This window comes from Candida oxycetoniae, assembly GCF_023343755.2.
Source record: "Candida oxycetoniae strain CBS 10844 chromosome Unknown scaffold6, whole genome shotgun sequence".
Classification (NCBI taxonomy): Eukaryota; Fungi; Ascomycota; class Pichiomycetes; order Serinales; family Debaryomycetaceae; genus Lodderomyces; species Lodderomyces oxycetoniae.
Genome location: NW_026055365.1, coordinates 376,390 through 400,295, shown reverse-complemented (window position 1 = coordinate 400,295; position 23,906 = coordinate 376,390). Strand labels below are relative to the sequence as shown.

The window sequence follows — 23,906 nt, the reverse complement described above, 5'->3', positions numbered from 1 at the left end:
AAAACAAGTGGTGAAAAACTGGATTGTCGGAAAGTGTCATTGGATACATGTATATATTTAGATAGGTATACCTATAAGTGCTCTCTATTGAACATTCTAGCTCCCCACTGGTGAACTTGATCGATGAAGATTGACACTATCGAGCGAAGCGAGATAGTGGAGCAGTACTGACTACACCAATACTATCGACACTATCGACACCGAAGCAGTTTCAACTACGACTCAAAATTTATATAAAACTGTAACTGTAACTGTAACTGTAACAACAACAACAACAACAACAACACCTTAATAGAAGAAGCAACCCTATAACAAATCCCTCAAGTCTTGGTCTTGCTCTCCCGTAATCAGCATCATTCTCTTGAACTTAATGAATAAGAATTCGGCCCTCACTAGTAAGGATTGCAAATCCGAATGTCTTCCCAGCAAGTCGTTGAAATACTTGAGAACCTCTTCCATCTTTGTTAATTGCTTCAACCCACTTTCATTGGCGCTGATGATAGCAAGAGCAAAGAACAATTGTGGTTGGCTCTCGGAGCACCAAAACACTTCCCAGAGATTACACGTTTGTTCCCAATCAAACTCTCTCTTAAACCACACCAATAGCATTCTAAACATGAAAAATAAGTCACTTTCACATTTATCTAGATGCTTCTTGATCTCCGGTAACAACAAGGCCACCAATTTTGTTAGTTGGAGTAGTTGTTTCTTCATACCGTCCATCAGCTCTTCAAAATTCTTGTCCATAATTTTCATAAATCCAGTGAATGCCCAAAAACTCATCTCCTCGCTTTCTAGCGTAACGTATAATGGGGATAATAAATCAGTCATTCCTTGCACGTAACCAAGATCGGTATTGTACTCATTATATGTTAGTAAAATGTCCATCAATAGACGCAAATGATGGTTTTTTATCACCACTTCTTCATTATCGTCGTCTGGCTCGTATTGCTTGAAAATCTCCAAATCTCGATCTGTTCTCATTATATCTTTCTCAATGCGAAACTTTTGATCCCGCCAGTAATTCGTGCTTCTTTTTTCGTCGTCATTGACCCATTTGAGTTTCAACTCGTGATATCTGGTGATGTATGACTGTTTCAACACCTCTCTATCTTCGCTCGACGAGTCCCACGGGTATACTCCAAGTAAAAAAAGCCATGCTTCGGGTCTAGCATCGGGCTCCAACCCACCATGACGAATACGTTCCATCACTTCTTGTGAAGTAATAATAAGCATTCCATTTGAGTCAAAAAACGTATTCCACTCTACAAGACTAACCTTGTCTCTTCTCGTTGCCTTCAGCACCTCCTCCAATGTCAATTCGTCACCGAGCTCCTTATTCAATCTCTCATATTGCAATAAATGAGGACTTGATTTCTCGGCATCGCGTTTGACTTGTTGCGCCCATTTGGCCAACTGAAGATTAAAGTCGTCTCCAAGTCTAACGATTTCAGGTTGTTTGATTATTTGCTTAATAGGCGTTGGGGCATTATCTTCAATCAAGTCCATAACATTATTTTTACCCTTGGCTGCAAATGTTGCAACAGTTTCCAAAACTCGCCATTTAGCCGTTGCAATCAACTTGCTAAAGTCAAAAACACTTGAACCATTTCCCTCTCCTTCTTCTTCCTCCTCCTCCTTTTCTCCTTCTTTGAGCTCATTATTTTTCAATTTGAAAGGGGCAAAGTTTCGCAAATCATCAGATCCTGGGTTTATCAAGTATACCGAAGGTTCTGTGCTTTTTCGAACATTCACCAACTTTTTCAAAGCTTCCAAAAAATCAATGGCGCCCCAGTACATATTTCCGTCTTGAAATGGGTTAAAGTCCTTGTTGTGGAGTTTTTGATTGTTTATGGTAGACGGAGACTCGTCGTCGTGGAAGAAAATAATGGGTAGTTTCACCCCGTCTTGGGTGTTGATTATAATGCTGCCATAGTAATAGCCTGGACTTGGTTTTCTAAATTGAATGCTATAGATAAAACCGAGCGTTGTGGTAAATGCATATGAGCTTAGAATAAATGAAGTTTTGGACACAATCCTACTGCGAGGTTTCAAATCGAGAAAGTCGGTATCAACCTTATTGTAAATTTGCCTTTCATCTTGACTCAATACAGACTCGGGGGTAAATGACAATTTGATATCCAAATTTGTCGAATTCCGTTCTTTTGAAAGTGATAAATACCCCACAACATTATTCTCCTTTGACGGCGTTGGATGAAGATATACCTTGGACTTGACAAAGATTAAACTCACTTCGTCCATCCCCAAGCTTCGTTTAGACATTATAAGCAACTAATAAGCAGCTGTACACCTATCAACCTTGCTCTATCTGGGTAAAACTAAAAGAAACCCCCTTATATATAGAATCCTTTTGCTCATTTCCTTATCAAGTACTTTTCACTGAGTGGAAAAAAAGGTGCCCCTTTAATGAAAGAGCTTTGACCATACTGCTCCACTAGCGAGCAACACTATCGAGCGACACTATCGAGCGAAGCGAGATAGTGGAGCACTCTAGCTGCTACAGAATCGAGCGACACTATCGAGCAGAGCGAGATAGTGGAGCACACTATCGAGCAGAGCGAGATAGTGGAGCACTCTAGCTGCCACTGACACTGTAGACGTATTATGGCTGTATTACTGTATTACTGTATTACTGTATTACTGTATTACTGTATTACTGTATTGATACTGTATGTCATCGCCTTATTACTGGGTTTTTCTTGTATTATTGTATTACTATAGCTGCATTACTGTGCTATAGCTGTACTACTGTGTCTTTGTTGTATATATACTGACCATTGCTGTATTATGGCTACATAATCACTGTATTATCGCTGTATAACTGTATTACTGTGTTCTAGCTGTACAACTGTAATACTGTGCTATAGCTTTATTACTGTGCTATAGCTGTATATATACTGACCATTGCTGTATCATCACTCTATTATCGCTAGATAATCACTATATTCTAGCTGTATTATATGTTATAGCTGCATTATTGTGCTATAGGTGTACTACTGTGTCTTTGTTGTATATATACTGACCATTGCTGTATTATCACTGTATTTATACTGCCCATACAACTTTATACTGGATAATCAGTGTAATATCTCTGTAATATCGCTGTATTGTAGCTGTATGATCACTGTATCATAGCTGTGTAACTGTGTTACTGTATTATAGCTGTGTAGCTGTGTTACTGTGTTCTAGCTGTACAACTGTATTACTGTATTATAGCTGTATTACTGTGCTATAGCTGTATTCCAGTGTTATCTCTGTATTACTGTATTATCGCTGTATTTCTATTGACCATCACTGTATTGACCATCACTGTATTTAAAATTGCTGTATTGAGTGAAGGAGAGTAGTAAAGTAGAATCTAATAAAGATTGAAGTCGAGTAGAGGATAGGAGACCAGTAGATAATAGTAGAGCAGGAGACCTGTGGATAAGAAGACCAGTAGATAATAGTAGAAGCTAGTTAGTGCTGCTCGATAGCGTCGCTCTGCTCCATAGTGTCAATCACTGACCATTACTGTATAGCTATTTTTCTATTGAGCGAAATAGTGTTGCAACAAGCTACAAAGTGTACGTGGCAGCTAGTCAGTGTTGCTCCACTATCGAGCAACACTATCGAGCAACATTATCGAGCAACACCATCGAGCAACATTATCGAGCAGAGCGAGATAGTGTTGTAACATGCTAGTCAGTGTCACTCCACTATAGAGCAAAGCGAGATAGTGTCGGTGGCAGCTAGTCTGTAACAAGCTACTTGGTGTTGCTCCACTATCTCGCTCTGCTCGATAACTATATGCATTATTAACAGTTGCCAACAATTGCCGTTGCTGTATTGACCATTACTGTATTATCGCTGTATTACTGTATTACTACTGTATTTCTATTGACCATCACTGTATCATCACTGTATCATCACTGTATTATCCTTGCCTTATTACTGTATTATTACTGTTACTTTTCTATTACTATTACATTACAAGTACAAACTACCGGCCGAGACTATATCGCGGCTAATCAACTCCAACAGTTTCTCCATCTTCTCCTGTAACTCCGTATTGCCAATAGACTTTGCAGCTGCAACAACTTGTCTCACGAGCTCCTCTAATCTTTTAAATGTCCGGATCAACAGACCTTCGTAAACATCAGTCATTTTGCATATTTGGGCAAATGTAGCCCCCTTACACCAAGCAAAAACAACCTCCATCAACTCTGGTCTAAATGATTCCACATACTCCTTTTCACTCACGTCTATCTTACATTCTCTAGAGATCTTGGCAATCTTCGATGCCATTTCTTGCATAGCTTTCAAGGGTTGTGCTAGCTCAGGTTTAAGTCGCGGACTTTCTTTGGCTTTTTCTTGAAACACAAAACATGACAAGAGCGAAGCGGCTTGTTCACTGGACAAGTCGTTGAAATTTCCGTTAAATATGAGCTCCGTTAGGAGAAGCTCATCTCCAGTGCTTATCTCGCATGCAACTCGTCCTTTCAACTCTATTATATCATTTTGGGTGGTAAATCCAAGTCTTCGTAGTACTCGCTTTCTGTGTCTAAGATCATCCAACTGTATCACGGCTTCGGCCTCCAGTATCTTTTCTTTTAAAGCCTTGATTTTGTTTTCAATTTCCACCTTGTGGGAGTATTTACCGTATAGGTCCTCAAGTCTGGCAGTGTCATGAAGAGGGTTACTCGACAATTTGGATTCCATAACATCAATCTTACGCAATAGTGTTTTGAAATCATCATCATCAATCTTCATACTAGTAACAGGGTCCATAAGCGGAATACCATCTTTCAATCTTTTTGGTAAATCCTTCATGGTCTTGACAAGAGTCTTTTTCGCTTGTGAGCTTCTATAATCATCAGGCACTTTCAACCTAACACTACTTATCTTCTCAATGGATTCAAGGGTAATTGGGATATACTCAGCTCTTGCCTTTTCTCCAGAGGCCGCTGGTCTAATGCCAGAAGGTAATACTGGGTTGAATGGTTTAATTAGGTTTACTGGTGAATCCACAAACATTGTATAAACAAACACATTGACAACATAAGACTCGTGTGCTGTAAACTCTTTTTGTTGAAATCTGCCCGGATTCCTCTTGGCAAAGTTTGTAACCATCCCCCAACCGTAATCTTGATCACCAATTTTTATTTTAACAACTCTCCCATCTTGAATGAATGGAAGTATGTGGCCCGGATGTGTTATAACCTTTCTCAAATCTGCATTATATTTGTTCAACTGCTGTTGTAAATCGTAGTACTCCTTCACAGTCGCTTCATCATCAATATGCACGTCGGCTTCACTTTTCAACTCAACCAATTTTTGCTCCATCTCGGGGACACTTGCAGCATTTTGAAATTGATAAAATGAACTCTCCAACATAAACTCGGGAGATATGCCTTCGACTCTCATCAAGTTGAGAATCATATTGTACCCCAAATGAAATGCAGAATCCAACCTGTCTGCCTGACCTTTAACCATTCCTTTTGCAACTTGCGGCTCCATTTTTTCGTCAATCATCATAATGACAATACCACGATCATCCAACCCTCTTCTTCCTGCACGACCAGACATTTGAATGTACTCACCACCTGAAACCCATCTAAACCCAATACCGTCCCACTTACGGACAGAGGTGAAAACAACAGTTTTTGCAGGCATGTTAAGACCAATCGAAAAGGTCTCTGTTGCAAATAAAACTTTCAAAAATCCTTCTTGAAAAAGAATCTCAATAATTTCCTTCAAGATGGGTAATAATCCAGAATGATGAATACCAATACCTCTTTTCAATAATGGTAATATGTTCTTTATCTGTGGTAGCTCTTTGTCATTCTCTGGTAATATACTTATGGCATTTTCATAAATCTTGGTTAACGCAGATCTTTCCTCATCGGTATTGAAATCCAATTTGGACATTTTCAATGCTAAAGATTCACAATCTCTCTTGGAGAAAGAAAAAACAATTACCGGGTTGTATTTCTTTTGGTATATCATTTTCACAATTTTGTAAATATCGGACTTTCCGTCCTTGTTTCCACCTTTGAAACTCTGTCCCTTCTTACCTCTTCCCTTGATCTCTCCTGGATCATCTCCTTGGTTGTCACCTATCGTAGTCATTGCTTTTTGGAAATTCTCTTCTCTAAATGTCCCCTTTTCATCAACAACCAAATGTATACCATCTCCTCCCGCGGGGAATAAGTAGTGTTGTAATGGAGTTGGTCGGAAATCAGTATAAACGACATGGCACGGCTGGTTATGAATCTTGACTATCCATTCAGCAAATTCCATCGCATTGGGTATAGTTGCTGATAAAAACACATAATGAACCTTATCCGGTAACAAAATAATAGTCTCTTCCCAAACTACACCTCTTGATTTATCTCTCATATAATGTACTTCATCGAATATCACCCAGGCAACTTCTCTCATAACCTCGGAACCTCTATAAAGCATACTTCTTAAAATCTCCGTAGTCATCACGAGACACCCTGCATCTGGATTTATAGTAACATCTCCAGTCATCAAACCAACATCGCCAAAATCAGCTTGCAATTCACGATATTTTTGGTTAGATAGAGCCTTGATCGGAGAGGTATATATCACTCTTTGCTTGTTTTTTAGCGATTGTGCAATGGCATACTCGGCAACAACAGTTTTACCAGCTGATGTATGTGCCGAGACAAGCACACTTTCGTCACGATCGATACACGAGATCGCAGTGTCCTGGAAAGGATCCAACACAAAGGGGTAGGTTCTTACTTCCTTTTCACGCTTGTGCTCGCTTATTGGCGTATAAGGATACCCTGAAGGAATAGCAACTTGATGTCTCACTTGATGTTTAATCTTTAATTTGGAGGATTCTTGAGGTAAACTTTGTTGCAAGCCTCCCGAGGCATCTATCTCCCGCAGTGCCTCTATCTCTAAGGAGTCAAACACAACTGGCTTGACCTGCGGCTGTTGTTTCTTAGCCTTCTTTGCCTCACCACCAGCACCAGCCTTCTTCTCTTTCTCTTCCGCTTCTTCTTCTACAAGAGATCTCTTCTTATCGTTCTTACTTACCGGTACAGCATCAGAAGGTTCTGTCAAAACCTCTTCTTCTATCTTTGGAGGCACATTCTGAGGCGCCTCATCGAACACATCGAATAGCTCATCCATAATTCAATATCTTCTTATCCAGTTCTAGATTCTTTAATTACAAAGTCTCTACATTTTATTTTATTTTATTTTTTTTTATTGCGATGAGATGAGATGAGATGAGAAGAGAAACAAAAAAGGTTTATAAATTTTTCATCATTTACATTTCGTTACGTTTAATCATTACATTCCACCTTCATTCAAGGTCTTAATTGTTCGCCATTTCTCCTTATCGTACTCTCCGATTACTTGACTCGGTAAGGAACTTATCCGGGTACTCGATTCACCGCTCTCTTCAGCATTGAAACTTGGCTGATAATACTCTGGCTGATAGTAATCTAACTCATCATTGATTAGATGATGATGATGATGATGATGATGGTTTGTTGTAGTCATTTTTTGAAGGTGGTTGTCACGGTTGTAATCATAGTTCATTGTGTGCGTGTCCCAAAGATCAATTGGTTCGATGCGATTTAATGAGTAAACAGAGTGGTATATAGTGTGTTGAGGAGAAGGGGACAGGGACTTGAAATTGCCGAGAGTGGCATCGGATGACTGTAGATTGGGTATATTTGTTGCTACAGCGAAATTCGGCACGCTGAGACTATGTTTATGGATTCCTAAAAGGCTTTTTAGTCTCTTTGGTGAAGACGGTTTTGATATGCTGCTGGATTTAAAAGAAAATGAGTTTGATATTATGGAATTGGAATGGTTGTGGCTGTGGCTGTGGCTGTGGTTGTGGTTGCTGTGACTGAAGTGGGTTGTGCTTGATCGAAATATCCTCCTGGGACTCGATTTGGACTCTTTCAAGAACCTTCTAAGTGGCGATTCTTCCTTCTTTATAGATTCTTGTTGGGAAGATTGCGGTGGTGTCTGCGGCTCAAGTTGTAACCGATTTATTTCTTGGTTGTTGTCGTTTTGACTGGGTAAAGTACTAACTATTGAATCATCACTTGGTTTGCGAAAAGTGTGCAATGATGGCGGTACTCCATCGTTTTGCATACTGTAGGAAGGGTGCAATGATGGCGGTACTCCATCGTTTTGCATACTGTAGGAAGGGTGCAATGATGGCGGTACTCCATCGTTTTGCATACTGTAGGAAGGGTGCAATGATGGCAATACTCCATCGTTTTGGACACTATAGGAAGGTTGCAATGACGGCGGTACTCCATCGTTTTGCATACTGTAGGAAGGTTGCAATGACGGCGGTACTCCATCGTTTCGATTACTGTAGGAAGGGTGAATTATGGACAACTCGCTCAAATCGTCAATGTTATCAATTGGTGGTTCCTTCATTGGTAGAAGATCTTCGGTTATATCCTTTGCGTGGCTCATCAAGAGATTTGAATCACTTACCAACCGGTGCATGCCTGGGGTAACAACGTATCCCGATACTTGCTTTACCTTGTTGTATTCTTCCAAGTCCCATTGACTCTGCAGCCTTAGCTGGTATCCTGTAATTTGCTCCAACCCAGACATTGTCTTGTCTTCGTAGCATTCTTGTAGAGTGTTTTTGTAGCATTCTTGTAGAGTAGTGTTTTTGTAGCATTCTTGCAGAGTATTGTTTTTGTAGTTACTCTTTAGCACTGGCGGTAGTAATGATTCATCTATATTTGAAAGAAACTGTTTCTCTTCGTTAATCAGTTTCCATCTTTGCTTTCTTAGCTTTTGCTTGTTGTGACTCTTGTCGCATAATTCATCTAAATGCTCGTCCAAATTCATTATTGAGGCATCGTGAGATTTCTTGCTCATATTGCTTTGATGAGATTGAGATTGAGGAATGGTGTTTGTTGAGTATGTGTACGGAAGTTTCGTTATATTGTCATCGTTGAACCAATTGTTCTCCATCGAGTATAATGTGGCATCGGATGCTTTTTTCAAAATTACATTATTGTCATCAATCTGGTCTTGACTGTTTTTGCTGTCGGGTTGTTTTTGCGCTAGCACTAGCACTAGCATCATACACGATGCGGTTATAAAGATTACATTGACAATGAATAAAATTATAACAAGGGTGTATCGGTGGTGGATCACGAATAGAATTCCACATATTACATTCAACAAGGAAACAGCCAATTGGAAAACTATGGTGACAAGGTTTATGTATAACAAGATTGGTATATGTGATATAGCCAAAACAAAAGCGCTAATGGAAAATAATAGATGGTATAGCTCCAGGTGACTTTGCACTATAGTGAAAACCCCCAGTACGGTTGCTAGAATAAAGGATATGGTGACAATCGTTAGTTGAATACATCGTATAAACATTCTTCCTGATTGTATGTGCATAAATGCTAACTTATGTTTAGAATTATTTTGTGCTCGTTGTTGAGTAGTGAGCAAGAATTGAAAGATATGGTATAAACATGTGATGTTGGGTAGATCTATTGACTCTCAACCCCCTCTGTCAAGAATGGTTTTTTTGTATCGTAAAATGCTTTTTGCACTTTACAGACCAATTAGATGGATGGTATACGTTGGAAAAAAAAAAAAAAAGTAAAAAAATACTAAGCAACTCTAAAGTTACTTTACAAACCACTTTCAAAACCTTCCTTGTAAAGATACTGGATCTTTGCTTTATAGTCAGAAAGCAAACAAAAACAACATTTTGCATAGGATTTTTATCACCAGGTCTTATTATTTATTTTGCAATTTTAAAAAACCTTTTGATGTTTTTATTTTCGATTGTTCCATTTACGGGAATTTACACAAAAACTTAAGCGAACTTGCGTTTTGTGTCACCAACCGTTTTATTTACATCAACTCCTACACTAGCGAGCGAAGCGAGTGGAGGAGTAGATGTAGAGACTAGCGAGCGAAGCGAGCTAGTAGATCAGTAGAAGTAGACACTAGTGAGCGAAGCGAGTGGAGCAGTAGAAGTAGACACTAGTGAGTGAAGCGAGCTAGTGGATCAGTAGATGTAGACACTAGTGAGCTAGTGTATCAGCAGAAGTAGAGACTAGTGTTTCAGTAGAGACTAGTGTATCAGTAAAGACTAGTGTTTCAGTAGAGACTAGTGTATCAATAAAACTAGAGACTAGTGTATCAATAAAACTAGAGACTAGTGTATCAATAAAACTAGAGACTAGTGTATCAATAAAACTAGAGACTAGTGTATCAATAAAACTAGAGACTAGTGTATCAGCACTGACCATTGAGGGCAACGGAGGTCATAGTTGCCCATGCTTTAGTTGGTTTCTTTTATACGTGGTTTAAACATACAAATGTGGATAAAGACAAAAACAAGCTTGGTTACTATCTCGCTCTGCTCTATAGTTGGAAAAATGATGCAAAAAATTGTACTACAAGAAAAGAGTGACTTTTCTTCTTCCAGATACAGTAAACTCAACCTACAATAAAGGTAAGAAGTAAATTTGGACTCAATATAAGTCTATTTATTTGTTATACATACTTCTAGACTGTCATTTCCTAATATCATATATATATATATATCTTATTGATAAAACAAGAGGTTTTCTTTTCTCACTATCGAGCAGACACACCGGCTTTTTCCAACACTATCTCGCTCTGCTCGATAGTGTTGTTGTTCAGTACTCGCTCTGCTCGATAGTGTTGTAACAAGCTTCAAAACTTGTAGTCACCAGCAATCCATCCATTGACCATTTCCAAAGAGTTAACAGGTTGGTCATAAGGAACCATATGTCCACCATCAAACACTCTCAAAAATGTAAAGTTTTCGTAATTTTTAACATCACCGGCATGTTTACCGTTAACTTCCCATTTTCTCACAGGAGCATTGCTAAACTTCTTTGAACCTGACCATTGCAATTTATTAGTCCAAGCTTCGTTTCCTAACCAGTTACAAATGAAATCTTTGTCACCAGCATAAATGAGAACAGGTACACCTTTTTCTAACAAGTCAATCACATTCTTATGGTATGGTTTCATCCAGTCTCCACCCGACAACATGAAATCTCTATTGACATCAAAGTTGCATGACTCAAAGCTTGAAACTTCTGCACCCAAAGCTTTCATCACTTCAGGTTTGTTCATAAAACTATCAATGTATTCCAAATCAGTATAGCACAAGTTTCCGCCTTCACACATGGTTCTAATATCATACACATTTCTTCCTGTTTTCTGGTATGGACCAATTTCGGCATTGTTACAGTAGATGGTAGCTGGGACACAGGACCAAATAGATTCGGATTTGTAACACGATTCGATTAATGAAAGGCATCTTGGAATAGCATCACTCATTGATTTACATTCCTCTTCGTCCAATACACTTGAGTATCCACCTTGACCGCACGCCATTGGCTCATAATGTTCATATTGAACTAATGGATCAGTTAAACCATTACCAATCAAAACTGATGTCAAGTTAAATGAACGGTCAGGATGACTCAATATTTCACTGGCAAAAACAGGAATGTAATGTCCAGCATACGATTCACCAGCAATGTGAAAGTCCAACTTGGCGTATTCTGGAAATTGTCTAAAGAATAATTCCAAAAATGCATAAACATCCTTACCTGCCGCAACTGTATTTGAGACTGATTTGGATGAGTATGAGTAACCAACATTAACTGGCTGGTCCAAGAAGATAACGGTGGCATTGCTGTTCCAACTGTATGGATTATATACCGGTTTCAAACTTTTGTCGATAGCAGAAGGACCCAATTCGAAAAACAACCCGGTAGCAGAAGAGCATCCTGGACCCCCATTCAACCATAAAATGACAGGGTCATTCTTTGGATCATTTCTACTTTCAAAAGCCCAAAAAAAGAAATGTTTATCTTCGTCGTCGACATCCAAGTAGCCCGAGTACTGTTTAACCGCATCAACACCAAGAGATTCGGGAGTTGCCTTAATTCTCAACCCATGGTTTGGCACGGCTTTTCGATCTTGAACATAAAAATCGAAATTTTGCTTAACAACTTGGCTCAACTTTTTACCAGGCATTGTTAATCTCATATTGCGAAATTGCTTTGAATTGAATACAAAATCTTTCCAAATTTGTTTAGTTTCCAGAGTCAACGTATCCAAAGGTTCGTTGAACACTTGCGATACCTTGGTGAAAAACTCATTTGTTCTCTCCTCATTAAATAAATAGCCTGACAATTTGGAAGCAAACTTATCATACTCGAAATCTAACTTGAGCGGCTGCTGGGGGAAATTCAAAAAGGGGGTTTCAATTACCAAGGCATCGACCAAACCTAAAGAGGCAAATGCCAAGGTCGTTAATGTGGTTGCTGAAAACTTCATATCCTCGTTGTACCAAATAGAAGAAGAAGCTCCTGAGGAAGAAGAAGAAGAAGAAGAAGAAGAAGAAGAAGAAGAAGAAGAAGATATGGATGGTGTTCCATTTTCCTGGGGCAAGGGGGAAAGAGTTTTTGAAAGATAAGCCAGCAGGAGAGAATGTCGTGCTCGCGACATTTAGTTAACCTTGTTAATTGGGTGCATCCCGACACTATCAAGCAGAGCGAGAGATAGTGTTATAGGTAGTGACCAAAAGGAGAGAGTGTCACATCTCCACGACATTTATTGACGTCAATTGTGAGACTTTGCGTTGAAGCTACCATATGTAAAAGCAAGCATGAAAAAATAGTGTTGAATCCACGACATATAATTATTGGTATGCAACAATACTACTAACACTATCGAGCAGAGCGAGATAGGGTGGTTCACTACTAGCTTTTAACAACACTATCGAGCAGTACTGACCAGCACTATCAAGCAGAGCGAAATAGTGTAGTCAGTCCTAGCTTTTTACAACACTATCGACACTTTGTAGCTGCCCACTATCAAGCAGAGCGAGAAAGTGGAGCGACACTTTATAGCTTAGTGGCTAAGTAACTTGTTACACACTTAGTAGCTGCCCACTATCGAGCAGAGCGAGATAGTGGATATCCCGGTTGTAAAGGTTTTTGTATATGCTAAAAATAATATTAAAAAAAGTGCCGTTCTTTTGTTTTCGGAATAAAATATTATCCTTTATGGAAGAGAGCGGAAAGTGTACCCCAAATAGGTAAGTCCAATCTCGGTTTTAGTCTCGTTATCGGAAAAAGCTTTTAATAAAATTTTCACTTTTCACCAATCAAGGTTGAATCTTTATGAGTGAATCCATTGATTCGATCCTTTATGAGTAAATCCATTGATTCAGTCCTTTATGAATAAATCCGTTGATTCTTTATGAGTAATCTCTTGTTCTACGGGTTTAATTCCTTTTAAATAAATCTCTCCCTTGATATTGATTCTTTGATTTTGAAATTTCTTATGGAAAACAATCTTTATTCATCTTTGCTTTATACTAGGTGTGGCATCTAAAACCTCAATCTCTCAATCTCATCATCTCTTTCACTTGAACCATTGTGATTTAGAAACTGTGGATTTCAAGAACATTGGGTTATTTATAAATTAGTTTATCTTTAAACAAAGTGTTGTTGATCTACAAATTTGTCTAGTCTCTTTCTTCTTGCCTCCTTTTGCTATCAAACTATGTCGTCAACTCACCCCGTGACGTTTTCCAAAACATTCAAAACCAAATCAGGTAAAGATATCACAATAGGTTTAGGTACAGGAACCAAATGGAAAAAGTCCCATTCAGATTTTGAAATAAATAAAGAGTTGGTTGATCAGCTATTATTGTCGTTGGATTTGGGATTCAGGCACATCGACACTGCAGAGGTGTACAATACTCAGCGCGAAGTAGGCGAAGCTTTGAGAAGGACCAGTATTCCAAGAGAGGATTTATGGATCACAACCAAATATAATGGTGGCTGGGGCAAGATCAAAGGTAGTGATTCACCAGAAAAGTCAATCGACAAGGCATTGAAAGAGCTCGGCGTTGACTACATAGACTTGTACTTGATACACTCGCCATTTTTCACAAAAGATGTTTCTAATGGATTTTCATTAGAAGATGTTTGGAAAGTTCTTATTGAAGCTAAAAAGCAAGGCAAGGTTCGAGAAATTGGAATTTCAAATGCCGCTAAACCTCATTTGGAAAGATTACATGCGATATCGCCAAGTTCCGAGTATTTCCCAGTAGTCAACCAAATTGAGTTTCACCCTTTTTTACAAAATCAATCAAGAAACATTGTTCAGTATTGTCAAGAACATGGCATTTTAGTAGAAGCGTTTTCTCCATTGGCACCATTGGCAAGAGTTGAAAATAACGCATTAGGCGATTTGTTGAAGAAGCTTTCTCAAACTCATTTGAAAACCGATGCTCAAATATTGTTGAGGTATACTTTACAAAAGGGAATTTTACCAATTACTACATCCTCAAAGGAAAGTAGAATTAGGGAATCTTTGGATTTGTTTGATTTCGAGTTGAGTAGAAGCGAAGTAGAGGAAATTGACAAAATTGGTCAAGAAAATCCATATAGAGCTTTTTTTCATGAACAGTTTAAAGATTTGTGATACTATCGCTACACTATCGCTACACTATCGAGCGAAGCGAGATAGTGCAGTAAATGGCTGTTTATAAATGCTACACTATCGCTGCACTATCGAGCGAAGCGAGATAGTGTAGTAAAAGGCTGTTAAAAATGCTGTTAAAAAAGGCTGCTATCAAAGGCTGCTACATGGACACTATCGAGCGACACTATCTAGATGGACTATGTGCTCCATAGTGGTGTATCTAGATGGGCTATGTGCTCCATAGTGGACTATCTAGATGGACTATGTGCTCCATAGTGGTGTATCTAGATGGACTATGTACACCACTATCTCGCTTCGCTCGATAGTGGACTATCTAGATGGACTATGTACACCACTATCTCGCTTCGCTCGATAGTGAACTGCTTCGCTCGATAGTGGATGGTGGGTAGTGGACTTTTTTTGCAACTTTTAATGGCTGCAAATGCAACACAACACAAAACTGGACCAACAGAGTAAACGACCTTAGTGATGATCAATGACAACATACAATATAGATACAGACTACCGAGTAGAGCGAGGTAGTCAAGAGAGAGTAGAGGACAGAGAAGAGAGTAGAGGGCAGAGAAGAGAGTAGAGGGCAGAGAAGAGAGTAGAGGGCAGAGAAGAGAGTAGAGGACAGCGAAGAGAGTAGAGGGCAGAGAAGAGAGTAGATAGAATACATAGTGGAGTATCTAGATGGACTATGTGCTCCACTATCTCGCTTCGCTCGATAGTGGTGTATCTAGATGGACTATGTGCTCCACTATCTCGCTTCGCTCGATAGTGGGCCTACCACTGGACCATTTTTAAAGTTATGCTCAACGTTACAGAGTGAAAATTTTTTTATAAATAAAAATAAAGTTACAATACAAGATGACTTTGAGTTTTGTCCTTGATCACAGAGAAGGAAGGAAGGAAAGATAGGAGAGGGGCTAAGAAACTGTAAAAAGAATGAGGTAATGCTAAATAACACATGTGTTGATTTCTAGTAAACTCGTCTTTATTCTCTCTTTTCTATCCATCGTCATCAGCGATTTATCAGTTATGGATGAAACAACTCCTCTTTTTGGTGATGTACCCCCCGTGTATGCCGACGATGCTCAGTTGAGTAAGAGAACAAAAGCATTGTTATACTCTGTAACAACATTCGTCGCCATTGCATCACTCTACCTCTTTGTTATTTTCCTTCCCGGTTATTACATACCACAAGCAGAGAAGTTGAAAGAAATAACCCGTATTACTGAACTCGGTGCCTCGTTGATACCAGTACCTCACAAAGGGGAAATCGAAAGGCTTATTATGGTTGGTGATATACATGGTCATTATACCGAGTTTGAAGAGTTACTCAACAAAGTTGAATACAATGCTGAAAAGGGGGATCATCTCTTAGTCTTGGGAGATTTTATTACTAAAGGTCCCGATTCTCTTAAAGTATTGGACTATTTGATAGATCATGATGTTGATTGCATAATGGGTAACCACGAGTTTTACGTTTTGCAATTCTATGCTACATTCCATCGATTAGACCAACCAACATTCTACTACAATTTCAGCGATTCCCAACCTCAATTCCAGCTCAAGAAAAACATTCAGAATGACCCCGAGTTTAGATTGGCGAGAAGGCTACAACCAGCACATGTGAGGTATATAAATAATTGTTCAATTATTAAAAAACTTGGCCACGTACCGTTGAAGGGAAACAAGTTGGCACCGGGAGTCGCAGTCCATGCAGGCTTAAGATGGGACCTATCGCTAGCTGATCAAAATCCAATAGATAATATAGAAATGAGAGCATTGATGGCGCCTTATTATAATGTAACTACTCCAGATCCAGATTTCCCCAATTCAGAAAAATGGCACAGGGTGTATAATGAACAACAAGGGAAGCCATTTGCTAATTTTGTTGTATATTACGGCCATGCTGCTAGTCAGGGCTTGAAACTACGCAAGTATACAAAGGGTTTAGATTCTGCATGCGACAAGGGTGGGAAATTGAGTGCTATGGTTATATCTAGAAGGAAAACAAGGGACAATGATGAGTATGAATTGATGCAAGAGATTGTTCAAGTCAATTGTTGATGATAAATAAATGTTTTCTTGATAAATATTCTTTAAATGTAAAAGCTTAGAGTTTATTGTGTTTGTGCATATGCTGGGCTTATGCTGTTTCATCAACAACTTCCACCTTTGGTTGAATGTTTTTGTAATTTTGTCCAAATCTCATTGTATTATAGCTTTCCTCAAGTTTCTCTTTCCAATACTCGAATCCAGGAACTGACTCAGTGCTATTCAATACTTGCAAGATTTGCAATTTTAACTTCCATATTTCATTGTTTCTAATGTCAGATTCAATCAACTCATTAACAACAATATTTGGTAAATGATTAAAAAGATATGTTCGACCATAATCCAATTTGGACATTGCTAATAATAAAGTATACAATTTATCTTTTGGTAATAATTGCAACTTTTCATAACTCAATTTTGGCTCTAGGGATTGCCAAATGTGAAAACAATTGATTGAATTTAAAAGTATTGGAAAGTATCTATCATCGAACAAAGGTAAATGAATCAACACATCACTGAAGATCGATGGATTTAATCCGTATATTACATTTGGGTTTGATCGGCTTAATAATTTAATGTCAACTTGATCTTTTTCAAATAGTTTTATCAAATTATGAGTCTTGAATAATTCAAACTTGTCTAATGCGGGGGTGTAGTTGGAGTATGACATTTTAGCAATGAGATCAACCATTTCCAACTTGACAATCTCTTCCAATTCCAATTCGTCGTCGTCACTCTTGAATATTGTTAATAAATCATTCAAGGCTGGACTGATTTTCAAATCTGAGTCAATCAACCTTGTATAAAACTGTACCAAGAGAATCAAAAACAAAGCATCATCTTTGACTAGCAATATCTCCAGTTTTGTAAAAAGATACAAGCTTTCATTAATTTGCGACATCTTTGGTAAAAGGATAATAAACAAATTCAAAAAACGAGCTAGTAGAATTGCATCTTTCAGTTTCCTAATTGCAAAAAACAACTCATTCGACCCATCAAGTAGATTCATCTCCTCTTTTTCCAATTTTTTTGCCAAAAGTTCAATCTGATTTAGCACAGCAATATTGGTAGTACCAGGATCAAAATATAATTCCATCAAACCAGTGACAACCTGGTTTTGGTGTAAAAAATTTTGAGTCTCTGGTTGATGTAGATTCAATATGATGATTTTTAAACATAATATGCAGACTATACTAGATGACTGGTAAAGGTTTTCCAAGATGAAATCCTTAGGGTAATAATTCAAAATCTCTTGAAATGTTAAAAACGATAAGATTTTCTCTAGTAAACCAAGTAATACTTGATAAGGGTCGATTCTAGCACATTCTTTATCTAATAAGATTTGACTTATAACCGGGATAAGTCTAGGTGATTGCACTTCAATTGTTGTTTTATCAATGATAAGAGTATAACTATCAACCGCCTTATCATTTATCTGTGTTTTCGACTCATAACTCGATATCAAGTCCAAAATGACACTCTCAGATAGGCTATCACTTGTGCTAGCACCACTCATTATTCCAACCTTACCTTAACCTTCCTTAGCCTTCCTTAGCCTTCCTTAACCTTCCTTAGCCTTACCTTACCGTAACCTTACCTTAACCTCACCTTAACCTCACCTTAGCCTCACCTTAGCCTTACCTTAGCCTTACCTTAGCTTACCTTATACTTACCTCAACCTTACCTCAACCTTACACTGATATTAACCTTCCTTAACCTTACCTTAACCTAATCTTAACCTTACCTCAACCTGATGGACAAAGGTATATCGATATGCTTGAAAATTGTGAAAATAAAAAAAATTGCCGTTTAAGGAAATGTGTCGTGAGCTTTATATGACAAACGAAAATTGACATTGAAATTGAGGAAAGGAGTTATACCGAAGCCAATAGGAATTATACTATCGACACTATCGAGCGAAGCGAGATGGTGGAGTAGTGCTGACCGAGTGAAGCGAGATAGTGCTGACGGAGTGAAGCGAGATGGTGCTGATCGAGTGAAGCGAGATGGTGCTGACCGACACTATCGAGTGAAGCGAGTCAATGCTGACTATTCCGATACTATTGGTGGATTATAAGTAAGTAGTTATATTGCAGAGGAGCCAGATAAATCACCAAGAGATTTAGTAACTAGATTTGAGTCAGAAATATTGTGATTGATTTGTTTTCGTTGAATCGTCTCCTCTGTTTTCGTTGATACTTTTAGAACGTGCAACTCGAGTATGCTATGACCACGTGGTGTTGGTACCATAAACTCACAGCTTTCTATTCTGAAAGCCAAGAGTTGTAAACTAGGTACGCTACAGTGTTTCTGTGCTAGATTACTTTTTTAGACAAAAAAGGGATGAGCTATTAATCGATTACTAGAGGTTAATTATCAACACGTGTCTCACCTGCCGCCACTATCGACCAGACGACACTATCGGGCTGACGACACTATCGAGCTGACGACACTATCGAGCTGACGACACTATCGAGCTGACGACACTATCGAGCGGAGCGAGATAGTGGAGCAACACTCTGTAGACACTACACACGGGTTTGCTGCTCCACTATCGAGCGGAGCGACTAGCGACACAATCTCGCTCCGCTCGATAGTTGAGCAACACTTTGTATTTTAGAAGCTTGTTGCAACACTGAATGACAGCAGCCAAATGTGAGTGTATCTGGACTAAATAGCAGCCTAATCTTAAACCAAGTCACCAATGTTAAGGTACTTTGCCAATGTTTAAAATAGTTAAAAGATGCGTTTTGTACTGAAATATGCAGTATGTGATAAATATGCAGTATGTTATAAATATGCAGTATGTGATAATGTTCTAATATAGTAGCAAAAAGTAATTAATGCATCTCTCTATTGGGGGAATATGCGGCGCTATTAATTACCAAATCAAGCATTCCAATAATTACCTACACTATAGAGCGACACCATCGAGCGACACCATCGAGCGACACCATCGAGCAAAGCGAGATGGTGGAGCAGCACTGACTGACAGCACTGACTGACACTTTTGAGCAGCACTGACTGACACTATCGATAAGCCATACCACGATAAGCCATACTATCGGCACTAATAATTCACCCAGCCGTACTACTTCATTTCTATCAATCTGCTCCACTATCTCGCTTTGCTCGATAGTGTTGCTCGATAGTATTGCTCAATAGTGTTGCTCAATAGTGTCGCTCGATAGTGTCGCTGTACACAAGGTAAAATATTTTTTTTCAATTTCTCGTTTTGTAACTTTTGACAGAAACACGTTGCGATATTACACTCCTTACCTACTAGCACTAGCCACATCCTATACTTACGTAGTTGCATCTACACTTTGCACCCCTTCACCTCCTTCACCTCCTTCACCTCCTTCACCTCCTTCACCTCCTTCACCTCTTGCACCAAAATCACTTTCACCTTTTGCACCAAAATCATCACCTCAAGCCATTTTTCAACTCATTACCTGTTTAATTTCATGTTTCGAAAATTTTCATGCACCAATACAACTATTCTGCACCACTAATGCAGTGCACTCTATAGCCTCTAAGCAGATGGTTGGCCAAGAAATACGTTGATTTAGACCTCAATTTTACCTCATCTCTTCATTACAATGGGGTGGGGGGGGTAGGTGGTTTCACACGGGGTTGATTTGGGCAAAAGCCACCAGTATAAATTGGCATCAAATTTTTCAACATTTTTTCATTCACAGATTCCTTCTTCTTTTTACCACGTCCTTTTGTAAATCAAAAAAGAACTCTCCATCGAGTGGAAAGCCGTCATACTCAGTGTAAAGTTTCGAAACCTGGACTTTTAGTTTTGTGATTGCCTTGATACTTTTAAAGACCAAGCAATCATTTCTGACATCAACTATTTAGAAAAAATTCAGTCATCTAATTTAGTTGATAGTAAATCCAAGCAAGATGAATCGTCAATTAGTCAAAGCTATGAAATTCAAAGCAGTGAAAAACAACTGAAAAACAAAAAACACCAAGATGAGCTTGGGTATGATCTTGATCTTGGTCTCGATCTCGATCTCGAGCTTGAGCTGGAGTCGCCTTACAAGTTATCCATTCAAGATGTTGCCAGCTTGTATGACGCTGATATCGTTCACGGCCTTACTGAGGATCAAGCTGCTACTAGATTAGGTGAATATGGACCAAATAATTTAGGTAAGGAAATATCCATTTCGATTACCAAGATATTAGCTCATCAGATATTCAATGCAATGATCTTGGTCCTTATCATATCTATGATTATTGCTCTAGCAATTAAGGATTGGATAAGCGGAGGTGTAATTGGGTTTGTTATTGGTATCAATATCTTTGCTGGATTCATCCAAGAGTTCAAAGCTGAAAAGACAATGGGATCCTTGCGAAGTTTAAGCTCGCCCGATGCAAGAGTGAAAAGATGTAATTCTGAACAAAATATCGATGCAGAAAAAGTTGTACCCGGTGATATAGTTTTCATCAAAGTTGGTGATACAGTCCCCGCTGATTTGAGATTAATCGAAACTGTCAATTTGGAAAGTGATGAGTCTATGCTAACCGGGGAATCTATACCAGTCGCCAAAGCTTGTGACGAAATATGTGTTGATAATGAACAGCAAATTCCAATAGGAGACCGTTTAAATATGGTGTTCAGCTCTTCAATAGTTGTAAAAGGCAGAGGCGTGGGGATTGCTGTTGCCACTGGTCTCAACAGTGAAATTGGAAAAATTGCTGATTCGTTGAAAAACAGTGATGGGAAATTGATCGTCACGGTGAAGGAGCCACTGTTGAAAAATTACACTTATGCTATAGCCAAATCCACTGGGAACATAATTTGCAACATTTTGGGAACAAATGTAGGCACACCATTACAAAGAAGATTAGCTTGGTTAGTTATCTTGTTATTTTGGATAGCTGTGTTGTTTGCAATTGTCGTTATGGCGTCACAAAAGATGAACGTGAATAGAAACGTTGCAATTTATGCCATTTGCGTTGCACTATCAATGATTCCATCTTCTTTGGTTGTGGTTTTGACTATTACAATGGCCATTGGTGCTCAAGTAATGTTTACCAAGAAAGTCATCGTTAGGAAACTAGGCAGTTTGGAAACCCTTGGTGGTATCAATGACATTTGCTCAGATAAAACAGGTACACTTACCTTGGGTAAGATGATTACTAAAAAAGTATGGATTCCAAATTTGGGGACATTAGTTGTTGAAAACTCTTCCAATGAGCCTTTTAATCATAATATTGGAAGTATCAAATACAGCAAGATGTCACCCGTGGGTATAGAGAATGATGGCGACATTTTGGAAGAGGAAGTTCCCGAAAATTCAGTATTGTTGAAAAAATGGTTGACAACCGCTACATTGGCCAATATTGCCAATGTAACCGAGGTTAATGGTGAATGGGAGGCTCGTGGCGACCCTACTGAAATTGCAATAAATGTTTTTACCAGAAGATTAAAATTTGAACGTGATTGTTTGATAAGCAGTTTGCAGTTGAATTTCATTGCTGAGTTTCCATTTGATTCGTTAATTAAAAGAATGTCAACTATTTATGAAAATCCAGAGTCCAATACTACAACGATTTATTGTAAAGGAGCAGTAGAGAGATTGTTTGATATTTGCAGTTTTTGGTATGAAGAGAATGATAAGATATCTCCATTATCTAATTCTGCCAAACAAATTATCGAGTCCAACATGAAAGCCTTATCTGCACAAGGCTTAAGAGTATTGGCATTTGCACAACGCGATATTAATACCGCTGAAGTATCCGACTTGACTAGTCGTGACTCAGTTGAAACCGGATTAACGTTTCTTGGATTAGTTGGTATATACGACCCACCGAGACCAGAGTCACGCTCCTCGGTCATGAAATGTCATCATGCAGGTATAAATGTCCACATGTTGACTGGTGATCACCCTGGAACAGCTCGCGCCATTGCACAAGAAGTTGGAATCTTACCAGCCAATTCATCCGACTATAGTCAAGAAGTCATCGACTTGATGGTGATGACAGCTAACCAATTTGATGGTTTAACAGTGGAAGAGATTGATCAATTGCCAGTATTACCCCTTGTTATAGCCCGTTGTGCTCCCCAAACGAAAGTGCGCATGATTGAAGCACTTCACAGAAGAAATAGATTTGTGGCGATGACAGGTGACGGAGTGAACGACTCGCCTTCTTTACTGAAGGCTGACGTTGGAATAGCAATGGGATTAAATGGTTCAGATGTGGCTAAAGACGCAGCGGACATTGTTTTAACCGATGATAATTTTGCATCAATTTTAAATGCAATAGAAGAAGGTCGACGCATGTCATCTAATATTCAAAAATTTGTGCTACAATTGCTAGCAGAGAATGTCGCTCAAGCCATATATTTAATGGTTGGATTAGTATTCATTGATAATGATGGATTCTCTGTGTTTCCATTATCGCCAGTTGAAGTTTTATGGATTATTGTAGTCACTTCATGTTTCCCAGCAATGGGTTTAGGTCAAGAAAAAGCCCAACAGGATATATTAGATCAACCGCCAAACAAAAGTATATTCACATGGGAAGTAATGATTGATATGTTTTCCTATGGAATATGGATGGCTGCATGTTGTCTTGCGTGTTTTGTTGTCATTGTTTATGGTAAAGGTGATGGTTATTTAGGTTCGAATTGTAATTCGGAGTCTGGTAATCAGGGATGTTTGCTAGTTTTCCAAGGTAGATCAGGTGCATTTGCTGCATTTACATGGTGTGCTCTACTATTAGCATGGGAGTGTATCAATCTAAGGCGCTCATTTTTCAAAATGAATATCAGTAATAATGGAATGAGTTGGTATGCAATATTATTTCGCGATTTGTGGGGAAACCAGTTTTTATTTTGGTCAATTATATTTGGATTTTGTTCTGTGTTCCCAGTGGTTTACATTCCTGTTATCAATGACAAGGTTTTTCTACATGGTCCAATTGGCTACGAATGGGGGGTTGCAGGTGCATTTACAGTGGCGTTTTTAATTGGCTCGGAAGCTTGGAAATGGTGCAAGCGAGTATACTTGAGGAGAAATTTACCAAAGAACTTTGAGTATGAATTAGAAAAGAAAGATCCATTTCAGAAATACAAATTTAAAACGTCAAAGAGTGCCATTGAAGTTTAGCTAATTAATTTCCCTCCCAATCAAAAAAGGTGCCGACACTTTTGAGCAGAGCTGCCACAGATACTACTTCTGGTGCAGCTTCAGCTATCTTGTTAGTCTATTCATGAATATTGTTGCTTTTTGTCTACACCAAATAGTTTAATTATTTATTTATTTTTTTATTTTCCTTTATAT

The 23,906-nt window shown here is 38.6% G+C and overlaps 8 protein-coding genes across 8 annotated transcripts; 3 read left to right on the top strand and 5 right to left on the bottom strand. All coding sequences in view use genetic code 12, as the record gives it.

Annotated features, from left to right (window-relative positions):
• Positions 1–306: 306 nt before the first annotated feature.
• GYP7 (Gyp7p) lies at positions 307–2,283 on the bottom strand (the record flags this gene model as incomplete). The annotated part of the gene is made up of 1 exon (XM_049326672.1): positions 307–2,283. The coding sequence occupies one exon, from the start codon at positions 2,281–2,283 to the stop codon at positions 307–309; it is 1,977 nt and encodes a 658-aa protein (XP_049182343.1).
• Positions 2,284–3,990: 1,707 nt separating this feature from the next.
• On the bottom strand, positions 3,991–7,170 carry KGF56_000729 (ATP-dependent RNA helicase; the record flags this gene model as incomplete). Its single annotated transcript, XM_049326670.1, has 1 exon — positions 3,991–7,170. The coding sequence occupies one exon, from the start codon at positions 7,168–7,170 to the stop codon at positions 3,991–3,993; it is 3,180 nt and encodes a 1,059-aa protein (XP_049182342.1).
• A 162-nt stretch (positions 7,171–7,332) lies between these two features.
• Positions 7,333–9,111, bottom strand: KGF56_000728 (uncharacterized protein; the record flags this gene model as incomplete). Its single annotated transcript, XM_049326669.1, has 1 exon — positions 7,333–9,111. One exon carries the CDS (start codon positions 9,109–9,111, stop codon positions 7,333–7,335), a length of 1,779 nt encoding a protein of 592 aa, XP_049182341.1.
• Positions 9,112–10,734: 1,623 nt separating this feature from the next.
• Positions 10,735–12,378, bottom strand: CPY1 (carboxypeptidase C; the record flags this gene model as incomplete). The annotated part of the gene is made up of 1 exon (XM_049326668.1): positions 10,735–12,378. The coding sequence occupies one exon, from the start codon at positions 12,376–12,378 to the stop codon at positions 10,735–10,737; it is 1,644 nt and encodes a 547-aa protein (XP_049182340.1).
• Positions 12,379–13,611: 1,233 nt separating this feature from the next.
• KGF56_000726 (aldo-keto reductase superfamily protein) lies at positions 13,612–14,538 on the top strand (the record flags this gene model as incomplete). Its single annotated transcript, XM_049326667.1, has 1 exon — positions 13,612–14,538. One exon carries the CDS (start codon positions 13,612–13,614, stop codon positions 14,536–14,538), a length of 927 nt encoding a protein of 308 aa, XP_049182339.1.
• Positions 14,539–15,582: 1,044 nt separating this feature from the next.
• Positions 15,583–16,617, top strand: KGF56_000725 (putative serine/threonine-protein phosphatase; the record flags this gene model as incomplete). Its single annotated transcript, XM_049326666.1, has 1 exon — positions 15,583–16,617. The coding sequence occupies one exon, from the start codon at positions 15,583–15,585 to the stop codon at positions 16,615–16,617; it is 1,035 nt and encodes a 344-aa protein (XP_049182338.1).
• A 79-nt stretch (positions 16,618–16,696) lies between these two features.
• Positions 16,697–18,121, bottom strand: HSM3 (Hsm3p; the record flags this gene model as incomplete). The annotated part of the gene is made up of 1 exon (XM_049326665.1): positions 16,697–18,121. The coding sequence occupies one exon, from the start codon at positions 18,119–18,121 to the stop codon at positions 16,697–16,699; it is 1,425 nt and encodes a 474-aa protein (XP_049182337.1).
• Positions 18,122–20,148: 2,027 nt separating this feature from the next.
• On the top strand, positions 20,149–23,732 carry KGF56_000723 (ENA1; the record flags this gene model as incomplete). Its single annotated transcript, XM_049326664.1, has 2 exons — positions 20,149–20,167; positions 20,473–23,732. 2 exons carry the CDS (start codon positions 20,149–20,151, stop codon positions 23,730–23,732), a joined length of 3,279 nt encoding a protein of 1,092 aa, XP_049182336.1.
• Between the last annotated feature and the right edge of the window lie 174 nt (positions 23,733–23,906).